At 32.9% G+C, this 12,441-nt stretch overlaps 1 protein-coding gene across 2 annotated transcripts in view; it reads left to right on the forward strand.

The window, feature by feature from the left end:
- The first annotated feature begins 55 nt into the window (after positions 1-55).
- Positions 56-12,441, forward strand: part of LOC126883486 (calcium channel flower) — a 64,729-nt gene continuing 52,343 nt past the window's right edge. For both annotated transcript variants that reach the window (XM_050649078.1, XM_050649079.1), the window contains exons 1-4: positions 56-204; positions 266-386; positions 4,700-4,898; positions 7,183-7,290. In XM_050649078.1, the coding sequence (XP_050505035.1) occupies positions 202-204; positions 266-386; positions 4,700-4,898; positions 7,183-7,290 (431 nt within the window). In that variant the 5' untranslated portion in view covers positions 56-201. The remainder of the gene's footprint in view (positions 205-265; positions 387-4,699; positions 4,899-7,182; positions 7,291-12,441) is intronic.

Here is a 12,441-nt window from a genome sequence, read left to right on the forward strand (position 1 = left end):
TCTTTATTTGTGATTATAATTTTTTATGTGGTAGTTCGTCTCGTCAATTCACTTCCTTCACTTCTGTGATTTGTCTTGACGTCACGTCTTGTCTGACGTTTATCTGTTGACATCGTCACCGCGATTTGACATTTGATAGTTTTTCTTGTAGGAGTACAGAAAGAGATTGTGCCAGCCAAAAATTAGTTTTAATCCATAAAAATGGTAAATATTTAGCAGAATGATGAAATATTCAATAAAGTATATTAAACATGATTTGTTTCAGTCACTGCAAGATAAACTATCTGCCCTTATGGCACGACCAGGACAAGATCCAGTGGCCAAAGACGATGTTCCATGGTGGATGAGATTTGCTGGAAGAGGGGTTGGAACATTTGGAGGATTTGGTAAGATTATTTTTTGATTCACCTTGTAATTGTTTGTACTGTATAAATAGTTCGTAATCTAGGTCTTTCAATTAATTTTTGTGTATTAATTTACTATCACTATGTAGTACCTATATTAATTACTTTTTCATGAATATGGAATATTTTGGATGTCTGCTTTACTTGAATCCTAGACGATGACAGAGAAAGCATATTATTATGTATAACAAACATTTTAAGATAACTATATTTACACATTTTCCAAAAAAACTTAATATTCAGAAATAAACAAGATATTCTCATTATGTTAATCCTCTTGTTCTCAGAGAGAAATGGCTTTTCCATATTGATATTAGATTTATAATTATTATAATTGACATTATTATGTTTCCAGAAGGATTTTTAAGTTTTAATTGGTTTATAACAAACAACAATGTGGTTAATTTTGAATCAAGTAAAAAAGCTGAAAATTGTTCACTTTAATTCTGTTATTCTAAGAGTAGTATCAAATAATATATAGGTGAGTAGAAGAGTACTGCCCTGTAACTTTTGAGCATAGGATTTGTGTTCCCACTGAGTAGAAGCCACTTGACAACGACTATGGAGCTTACGCGATCTCCTTACCACTGCGGTTGCAACAGCAACATCCCTCATCAACAAGCTTGCTTTGAAGTGACAAATAAACGTGACCATCTGTTCCATTTAAACTTTTCTGCTAGGAGCGTATACATATATTCTTTGGTAGTATCAAAGACTATATACTTGCCTAGAAGAGTTTAAATGCAAATTGATCAGAGTTATTTGTCACTTTAAAATACTCCTGTGGAGAGATTGCACAAAGGCTTGAAGAAAGTGGGAAAGGAGTATTAACTGAGAGATTTAACTTATGCATCCAGGCTTAATAAAATTTTGATGCCATTTGATGATTTGCAAATTGTTTTTCATAAAATCTTTATTTTTAATATCGACAGTTGAAAGGTAAAAAAAGGTTTAGTCCTGTCGCCAGGGGGGGTACAACGGCCTCCTTAATTCAAATGGACTTACCCAAGTTTTTTTTATATATTTTGACCCGCAGAATACGAATTTTTTGGGTAACAGTTGATCCGGATGTCGATAACATTGTTATAGACAAAGAACTTGAGGAATTACATAACAGTGATTTCTCGCAAAACAAAACATCTTTTTGTATTTTTTGGGTCATTCTAGGCAAAAAATGCTCTGACAAGTTTTTTCGTAGGATGCATAGTTTTCGAGATAACCGCGGTTGAACTTTCAAAAAATTGAAAAATTGCAATTTTTGATCCCGAATAACTTTTGATTAAAAAATAAAGTAGCAATTCTGCTTACCGCATTTGAAAGTTTAAGTCAAATTATATTGGTTTTGATTATTTGCATTGCTAAAAATTTATTATTTTATTGTTAAACAAAGCTATAAAAACCTAGTGCGCGAGTGATGTTTTCAATGATTTCTCATTTAAAATCGAACGAGTAGGTAGAGTAGCTACAAGTGCAAGCGAGGCAATTTCTACGTAGCATGCGTTAAAACGCATGTATTAGGCACGGGAAACACTATGTGTTGATAGCTTTGTTAACCAATAAAAAAATTAATTTTTAGCAATGCAAATAATCAAAACCGATATAATTTGACTTAAACTTTCAAATGCGCTAAGCAGAATTGCTACTTTATTTTTTAATCAAAAGTTATTTGGGTTAAAAAATTGCAATTTTTAGATTTTTTGAAAGTTCAAACGCGGTTATCTCGAAAACTATGCATTCTACGAAAAAACTTGTAGAAATATTTTTTGCTTAAAATGACCCAAAAAATACAAAAAGATGTCTTGTTTTGCGAGAAATCGCTGTTATGTAATTCCTCAAGTTCTTTGTCTATAACAATCTTATCGACATCCGGATCAACTGTTACCCAAAAAATTCGTATTCTATGGGTCAAAATATATAAAAAAAACTTGGGTAAGTCCATCTGAATTAAGGAGGCCGTTGTACCCCCCTTGGCGACAGGACTAGTTGTAACCAATGAACTGTCAATACGGATGGAATGGCCATGTCCCATTCAAATAGTGAAGCAAGATTGACACCAACATACAAGAGAGAGGTCCTAGAGAGAGACAGACAAGGTGTTGGAGAATTTGACAGGCCGTGTAATTTGCGTTGCCTATATAAATGGACCCGATTGAATCAGTATTTACAGTTCGTTGAATATTTTAACTTATATTTTAACTTGGCTAAGGCCTAATGCTGATTGGCAGTACATATTTCAAAATTTAACCACTTTTTTGTATTTAGGGGATAAATAGAGTACACAGTGCCATACTTGGTGTTTAAATACTTTTCAGAATTGTTATTTGTATTTATCAAAACAAATACCTACTTTCCTAAAGTATTTGGGAGTTAAATAATTTTAAAACTATTTAAATACTAAATTAGTGACTGTTTTATATAAAGTGAAGAAGTAGTCCTTGATTATGTTTTTATGTTACTTTTATATTTAGAATTTTACTTTTATATTTCCCTGATTTAAGTTGATATAGGCAACTCAAATTACATGGCCTGTCAAAGTTTCCACCACCTTGTCTGTCTCTCTCTAGGACCTCTCTCTTGTATCGTGGCTGCATTAGTTGTCTTTGTGCCTATTCCATCCGTATTGACAGTTCATTGGTTGTAACCCACAAATCAACTTTTTCCGGGAAGTAGAAAAAACAGTTCATTTAAGTACCTAAGTAATTTGATAAGGAATTGCAATAATAATTTTTTTCAATAATCTATAGATCAATTCACTTCAATGGAATGTTTTTCTACTATTCTACTTCCTTAAAAAAGTTGATTTGTGTTAAATCCTTAAATTTATAATTTATGTAAATAAAATATTATAACTTTGAATTTAAAATGCGTTTGTTTCAGCACAACGAAAAACCTTCATGTCACATAACATTTTGTTATACTTTTTAATCACAATGTTGTTTATACAGTTCTAAAAAGATTCAGTTATTAAGAGCGTAGGCGCAAATATTTTATGGCTATCCCTACTTTTTCTTTCTTTTGTTACTTTTCTTGTTAAATTCTCACTGACATTGTTATCATTAACTTAGAGATGGCTTTTAAATGTTCTTGGATAACCGTTACTTGTATAATCGCTTAAATTATTAATTCAGTTAATTAATATGATTATTTTTTCACTAACTATGTATTCAGTGATTACAATAATTTATGTACTAGACAATAAAAACTAATACTTAATCGAGAAAAGAGAAAAAGTGATAAAGTGATTTGTTTAATAATATATTGTTACTATGGAACACATTTTGAACATCTTTAACAACAAAATAAGTACTTGGATCACAGAAGATATCCTGGTGTATTCTCTGCTTGGATCTTCCATAAATAATAAACAATAAATAACTTTTTTTTAATTTCTTGTCTTAAATGAATTATTTATCAAATATAGTAACAATATTATTTAATAAACAAAAAAACTGAGTGCGTTGTATGACAAAGATAGTGAATGTTTCTTTTGGAAAATATCACCACAGATATGGTGTTCATTTTTTTAGTATCCTGGAAAAACTAATAAATATTTTTGAAAAATTTTAAAAGCAGGATGAAAGATTAAATCATTACCAAGGGTAGAAAGTCCCTTAGAATAAACAAAAATTTTCTTTTGAACGAGACATTTGAAATTAAAAATCACACTCAATTTTCTTTTCTTTTTCACCCCTATAACTTATTAAGATAAACATAGAAGTTTTCAGGGACTTTCTACCCTCGGTAATGATGTAACGTTTCATTGTCCTTTAAAATTTTTCAAAAATATTTATTAGTTTTCTCAGGATTCGAAAAAAATTAATGCATTTAAATAGCATTGGAGCCGAATGTTTGTGCTGTTCCCCTTAAAATTAAAAATTTTAATATTTTATTTCCTACAAAAAAAAATGTGGTAAGAACATTTTAGAATTTGATCTGTAATTTTATAAAATTTATTTATTGTTATTTATTTCAATGGTAGAACCATTTACAATAAAAGACAAAAAATAGTAAAAAGTAAAGATTATGTACAAACATCAAAACAACAACGAATAAAAGACAATTAAACAATACAACTTGTAAGTTGCCTTTTGAATATACATATATTAATGTTTGGACACAATGGATCCAGCAGCAGGTCATTGCAAATCCGAGCATTCTCGACAAGGGAAAGTGACGGGCATAATCAGAGCATAAAATAGTAAATTGCTTCACAAAATAGTAAATGTCACAAAGAAACAGCTTCAGAACAATATCATTTTATCATAATATAATAGTATAATGTAATGTTTTTACAGTTGCAATGTTTCTTGGAGTATGGCTCTGCGTCAGTCTTTCCTTCACTACAATAGTGGCTGGTTTGTGGCAAATTGTAGCTGGGTTTATTGTTTTAAGCTGTGAAGCACCATGTTGCTGTATGTTTGTGGAACATATTCAAAAACTTGCTGATTTTATAGATGGTAGACCTTACTGGAATAGAGCTGCCGCATATGGCATGTAAGTATAGTTTTAAAAGAGCTATTGTGATTAAAACTAGGTCATTACTAGGCTCTGGTTTAATGACAGTAATCTGCTTAAGGAGGGGGGAGTATGGTTTGAAATCAAGATTTTATGCACATTTGAAAATATGGTGAAATTCTTTTATTTTTAAATTAAATAAACATTCACTACATTTAAGAATATTAAAAAATAAATCAACGGTGGCAAAGACATCTAAAAAAATGGATTTTGCAGTGGACATCACAACTCGTGATTGGATCATCCCAAACAAAAAATTTATAAAGATTTTATTGGCTTATGAGTATGAGTTTCCCGAGGTAACGCTGTCGAGTTTTTTAGTTTTAACAATTTTTCAGTTTTTGGTATCACTCAGAAATCAAAATAACGAAATTTTTTGTAAAAAAAAATAATAAAAATCAATATAAGTATTTATTATTGTTAAACAAGAACTAAGCATAAATCATAAAATATCTCCACGGCATTAAATGACGAAACGTCTAAGGGGTCATCCATAAACTACGTCGTTGAGAAGAGGGAGGAGGGGCTTGCTTATTACGACGGAGTACGACAGGGGGAGGGGGGTATGAGTGCTCATTCGACGTCGTTTAATGTATTGGTATATTTAAATTTGTCGCTATTGTGTCTATAAAAATAATTTTTTACTAGCTTCTACCAGAATTAAAGTATCAGATATTCATATAAAAACGTATAGTTTTTGATATGAAATTGAAAATAAAACAAAACGTTTACGAATAAATACACCTTTGTTACAATTAAAAAGAATAATTCTATTATAGATACTTTTATCGCATACTTTTCATTTCGTTTTTATCAGTCACGGCGTTAAAATAATATTAGGTAGCACTTTTGTACAGGACAACAAACAATAAGACATTGTTCTTCGGGTTTAAACAACCGCTTCTATATACAGAACAACGTCTGGAAGCAAAAAAATATTAAATTGTTAGTTCATTTATGTGCTGCATACTGTGTGTGAAACAACAGTTCTGAAAGAAGGAATAGAAATAAAATATTGTTTTCTATTTAGTTAGTAAGTCGTATTTATGCTTTAGAAGAAATCGCATCGAAATCAAAACAAAATAAATATAAAGATTTATATGATGCAGTTAAGAAAGCATACCCCGCAAAATATTGGTCCAATGCTATTTCAGTGCATTCATTTTTTTCGAATACTAAGAAAACTAATAAAGATTTTTGAAAAATTTAAACGCAGATTGAAAGACTGCATTATTGCCGAGGGCCAAAAGTTCCTGAAAACATCTATAATGTTTATTTTAATAAGTTACAGGGGCGAAAAAAAAAGAGAAAATTTTGTCTGATTTTTCATTTCAAATATTTCATTCAAAAGATACCTTTTGTTTATTCTAAGGGACTTTCAACCCTCGGTAATAATGTAATCTTTTATTCTGCGTTTAAATTTTTCAAATATATTAATTGTTTTCTCATGATTCGAAAAAAATTAATGCATTTAAATAGCATTGGACCAAGATTTTACGCCTACCCCCTCATATTTAATTAAAAAAAAAACAGAAATAATATTGATTTTTTTTTAATCAATGAAAGGGGGGTCGTGAGTTGCAACGACGACGTCGACGTGGGGGGGGATTATCTCTAAACGACGAATTACGACGGAGGGGGGAGGGTATTAAAAAGTTCAAATTTTTTACGACGTAGTTTATGGATGCTCCCTAAATAAAATCTATGCAAAATTTCAGGTGGATCGGTCAAGTAGTTTTTGAGTTACAGTGCCCACCGCCTCTCAAAAAACCGCGGTTTTGAGGAAACCGGGGCGCCTGCAGTTGGTCAACTGTCATCAATACGCCTATCTTCAAGCGTAACTTTGATACGATAATTATAAAAAAATATGCATTGAAATCTAGATCCCGTAATTTTTCAAGCATTATAAAGTGAGTACGAAGACATATTTTCAGTTTCTTTTTTGTCTGTCAATCGTAAAGTGATGCACACCGGAAGATGTTTTTGAATCGCGGAGTAATTTACAAAAGAGAAGGGGAACAGCTGTTGAACGTTTCTCACTATGCTCAAGAGTGCTGGCGCGAAGTTGCTGCAGGGTGAGTTGAAGGTATGGATATTCAACATGCTGTCATTTCAGTAATTTTGCTCCGATCAATATGAAGTTATGTACCTTCATTAAAAATAATAAAAAATCAAAATTTTCAAACCACATATCCGCCCCCCCCCACCCATAACTTTTTTATACTATTTACTTTCATCGTACTACTAACAAAAATATTTTTAGACTTGCCTTGCCGCCAATTATACTAGCCTTCGGAGTAACTTCGATGTTCGGTAGTGGTTTGATCTTTCTGACTGGAGTAATATATGGGATGATGGCGTTAGGGAGAAAGTAAGTACAATTTTTTTAAAGATTTTAAGTATTAAAAGTTAAAAAATAATTATTATTTTTAGCAATATTTTTTTATAGTTCCTAGCAAATATAAATAGATCAAAACTATTGATAAAACAAGCAAATATTCAAGATCGAGGTTGGCTTCACAGTGAAATAAAGGGTGATTCATTTAGAGGTACTTTTTTCAAAAAAAAAAACAATGAAAAAAATTATTTATTTATTTATTTAGCTAATGCCTCGACAACTAATGGCCATTGGCATGGTAGGTACGGTAATTTTGAACAGTTAGGCACCTAGTGTCATGTGTAGTGTGTGTGTTGAGTAAGTGTCTTGTTACTTTGCAAAGTCGACGTCATTGTCTTTGCAAAGAGACGCTAATTGTATCCGAACGTCTGCGGTCCCTCCGGTGAGTACCGATCCCACAAGGACAGAAACTATATTCATTTATTAATTTATAATAAATGAAAAATTTCTGACCCTGGTGAGATTCGAACCCACAACCTTTCGGATTTTTTCGATCCAAAGGCAGGCGCTCTTACCACTGAGCCACGGAGGGGGTGAAAAAAATTAATTTTATTTGAAAATATTTATTATCACACAAAAGAACCATTCTTTACAATTACTTCTTAAAGATATTTTTCTAATGTTGGCCATGACTGCGGTTAAAACGGTTCATTCTGAAGTTTCAATTCTCGATGACGCGTTTGAGTATTTCGGTTGGTATTTGACCAATTAGTCGAGTAATATTGGTCTCCAATGCCTTAATCGTAGCCGGTTTATTCATGTAGACTTTGGACTTTGGGTTGACCCAAAAGAAGAAGTCTAGAGGTGTAATGTCACAGGATCTAGGCGGCCAACTCACAGGTTTTGTTTATATTTGATTCAGAGTTGGACCACCATCTCCATATAGCTATTTCAGCATCCTTATGCCTCATCAGTGAAGCTCAGAAGTCTCAACTCTGAAGGAAATACAAACAATTTCTGAGACTTCTGAGCTTCACTGATGAGGCATAAGGATGCTGAAATAGCTATATGGAGATGGTGGTCCAACTCTGAATCAAATATAAACAAAACCTGCCTTGATCTTTTTTATCTTTTCATTTTTACTCAGTTTGAGTATTTAGAAACTGTCTTTCGGTCCTTTTCCTTGACGAAGGGAAGGTAAATGCGTGGCCTAAGCGTCCTCTATTTGCTTTCTCCTACTTTCGTCGTCTCTTGTGATTATATATTGTAAAATCCGGAGATACGGGATGCAGCCAGAAAGCAGTTTATTAACGAAAAGTCTTAGATTTAAAATATTGTTTATTATATTTTTATTTCAATTATTCTAATTGTTTAAAAGGTAGTAAACTTTGTATCTGGGGCTTTTCGTTGTTTTCCTCGTAATACGAGAGATGTCGCTAAATTGCGTCTCAGAGGTGGGTTCATTGCATTGCGATGGTTTGCCTTAAATTGGCAGAATTGTTTGTATTTCCTTCAGAGTTGAGACTTCTGAGCTTCACTGATGAGGCATAAGGATGCTGAAATAGCTATATGGAGATGGTGGTCCAACTCTGAATCAAATATAAACAAAACCTGCCTTGATATTTTTTATCTTTTCCAGTAAAAGCTTACAGACTTGTTACTACTGGCACTCGCGAATTTTTAATTATCCCCTCTACCTACGAGCTCATAGCGTATTGCCGGCTTCTGTTTTAAAGAAATATGGACCGACGATTCATCATCATCATCAATGGCGCTACAACTCTTCGTGAGTCTTTACCGCGTTTACTATTGCCTTCCATGTTTGTCGGTCCTGTGCCACTAATTCCCATTGCCGCACTCCCATTTTCTCTAGATCTTCTTTGACTGCATCTTTCCACCTTTTTCTAGGCCGCCCTACATACCTTCTTCCATCTGGCCTTTTCCAGAACACATTGTTTATGAGGCGATTGTCGTTACTGCGTATCACATGCCCTGCCCATCTGAGTCTCTAGCAATAGAGACTCTAGCTCGTTATTGTATCTGCGCCTCCATTCGTTTGTCACGCTGTCTCTGCAACGGCCATATATCATTCGAAGGATTTTACGTTCCCACACCAGCAATTTATTTACTTCTCTTTTTGTTAGCGTCCATGTTTCGCTTCCATACGCGACTGCTGGTCGTTTTATGGTCTATGGTCTTATATATCTGGATTTTTGCACCTCGTGAAAGAAGTTTTGACTTCATTAGATGTTACATTGCAAAGAAAGATCTGTTTCCTGCCATTATTCTCGTTTCAATTTCTTGCTCTAAGTTGTTGTCATTTGTGATTGTTGCTCCTAGATATTTAAATTCCTTAACCACTTCGAAGTTGTGATCGTTTATAGTAATGTTTTGCCTTATTCGCCGTCGTTCTTGTTTTGAGACAACCATGTATTTTGTTTTGTCTTCATTTATTTTTAGACCGATGTTTAATTAACTTCTTCAAAGCTCGAGAAAATATCCTTAATTTCTAATGTTGATTGTGCTACTGCGTCTACGTCATCGGCAAAGGCGAGTATGATTTTTGCTCCTCGAGCAGTTATGTCTGGTTTGATTTTGTGATATATTTTCCGCATGACATATTCTAAGGCCAGGTTAAACAACAATGGGGATAACGGATCTCTCTGTCTCAGTCCAGAATTTACGCAGAGAGCATTTGATATTTTTCCCCCTATTGTAACTTGTGCAAAGGAGTTACTTACACACATTTGTGTTAACGCAGCTAGTTTCTTGGGTACGCCGAGCTCGATCATTGCCTTTCATAATGTTGCACGATAAATTGAATCATAAGCCTGTTTGAAGTCTATAAAGATCTGATGCACGTCCTGATTACATTCCCAACGACGATTCGCTGCCCATAAACCACACCAAACAGTTGTTTTATCTGGATGTAATGGCAACACTTAAACCTCTTTTTGTTGCTCATAATACGGACATTTTGTTTATTCACCAATCCACCAAGTGAAAAATGGGCCTAATCTGAAAACAATTTTTTTTCGAAAACAGTGGATGTTCTGAATGCTTGAAGAGTCCATCGATGAAACAGTGAGGACTCGGAAGGTAGGCCGGCTTCAGATCTTGCACTAATTTATTTTTTTGTTTTTTATACTGAGCCCAGAGCACGCAAAATAGAATTCTATTTTGCTGATGTCACAAAATAGAATTTCATAATGGGAGAATCGACGGTTGTTAGGCAACGTGACGTCACTAAAATAGAATTCTATTTGCGTTCTCCCCCTACTGAATTTTGTAGTGAAGCATTCTATACATTTTTAATCTCTTAAAGAACCAATAAAGTACCTATTTGTATTTGTGTGCTTTTAAACCAAGATATTTACGTAAAATACGCCAAGTTCTTGCATACGACAAGTCAAGCTGTTGAGAACGGCGACGAATCTATTCTTTATTATTTTCGAGTACACCATCCGCTACCGCCGCTATATTTTCTTCAGTACTGGTCTATTTGGTCGCGTGTTATCCAATAATGAAAACTGGGTTTCAAACTTATTGATGATATGCGAATTGTGCGTTCAGTAGGCCGATTACGTGGACCATAAAGGCGAGCGGTAGGCACCCCCAAAATGAACCAGGTGCTGACCACGGAGAGGTGAATGTCCAATTTTAGACATACTGTATGTTTTTGACGGTGCTGAAAACGAAAATAAGATTTATTTTGAATTTGATGTGGGGGAATATTGTCAAAATCGCAATTTTACCCTAAAAATAAAAAAAATCACGTTTTTTTGCGTTTATCTCGCTACAACTCTGTTCCATTTTAATATTTTTTTTCTGAAATTTTTACAGTATATAGCTCTAACATTTTTGAAGACAACGATACCTGTTTCAAGCTTTAATTCTTATTCTGATAAAGGTTATGAATTTTTCAAAGGAAAATGTGCGGATTTGTGCATTGCAAAGTTTAATCGCAAAAGTTGAGTGACGAAATTTAAAACTTAGCCTTTTAATCACGTTTATGTTAAAATAGAGAGTACAAAGAAGTTTTATGGAGAATTTTAGATCAAAATGTGCACCTTTTAGCAAGTAGTGCACCTTTTATTATCGGCATTAGAAATCCCCAATATAACGGTTGTTTTTCGAGATACTGACCATGGGCGGTGAATGGCTAATTTTGGTCTTAGATTATGTTTTTGACGCTGCTGAAAACGAAAATGAAATTTATTTTAAATTTTAGGTGGGGAAATATTGTCAAAATCGCAATTGTACCCTAAAAATGAAAAAACAAAAAAGTGAAATAACGTTTTTTGCGTTTTACTCGCTACAACTCTGGTTCATTTTAATATTTTTTTTTCTAAGGTTTGTACACTATATATGTTGCTCACTTTTTTGAAGACAATGGTATCTATCTTAAGCTTTTAGTATTATTCTGGTAAAAGTTATGAATTTTTTATAGTACAAGGTGCACATTCGTGAATTGCAAAGATTAATCACAAAAGTTGAGTAGCAAAATTTGAAATTTATCTTATTAATCACGTTTATGTTAAAACATAGAGTACAAAGAAGTTTTTTGGAAAGTTTTAGTTACAAATGTTTTATAGAAAAAAAAATGGCGCAACTTTTAATATAGACATCCCCAAAATAACGCTTATGTTTCGAGATACTGACCATGGGCGGTAAATGGCTAATTTTGGTCTAATTTTATGTTTTCGATGGTGCTGAAAATGAAAAAGAGGTTTATTTTGAATTTTATGTGAGGGAACATTGTCAATCTCGCAATTTTAACATAAAAAAGAAAAAAATAGTGAAGTCGCGAATTTTTACGTTTGACTCGCTACAACTCTGTTCTATTTTAATATTTTTTTCTGAAATTTCTACAGCATATATTTCTCACCTTTGTGAAAACTATGAAAGTAGTCTTTTAGTCTTTTCGTCATAAAAGTTATGAATTTTTAAAAATCAAACGTGCAGATTCGTCAATTGCAAAGTTAAATCGCAAAAATTAAGTGACAAAATTTAAAATTTATCTATTTGATTACGTTTATGTAAACCATAGAGTTCAAAGAAGTTTTAGATCTAGATGTGTTATAGAAAAAATATGGTTTAACTTTTAATTTTAAGAAAAACGTGGTTTAATTTTTTTATTTTTAGTGCAAAATTGCGATTTTGACATTGTTCTCCCACCTAAAA

Source organism: Diabrotica virgifera, chromosome 4 (genome assembly GCF_917563875.1).
Source record: "Diabrotica virgifera virgifera chromosome 4, PGI_DIABVI_V3a".
NCBI classification, from domain to species: domain Eukaryota; kingdom Metazoa; phylum Arthropoda; class Insecta; order Coleoptera; family Chrysomelidae; genus Diabrotica; species Diabrotica virgifera.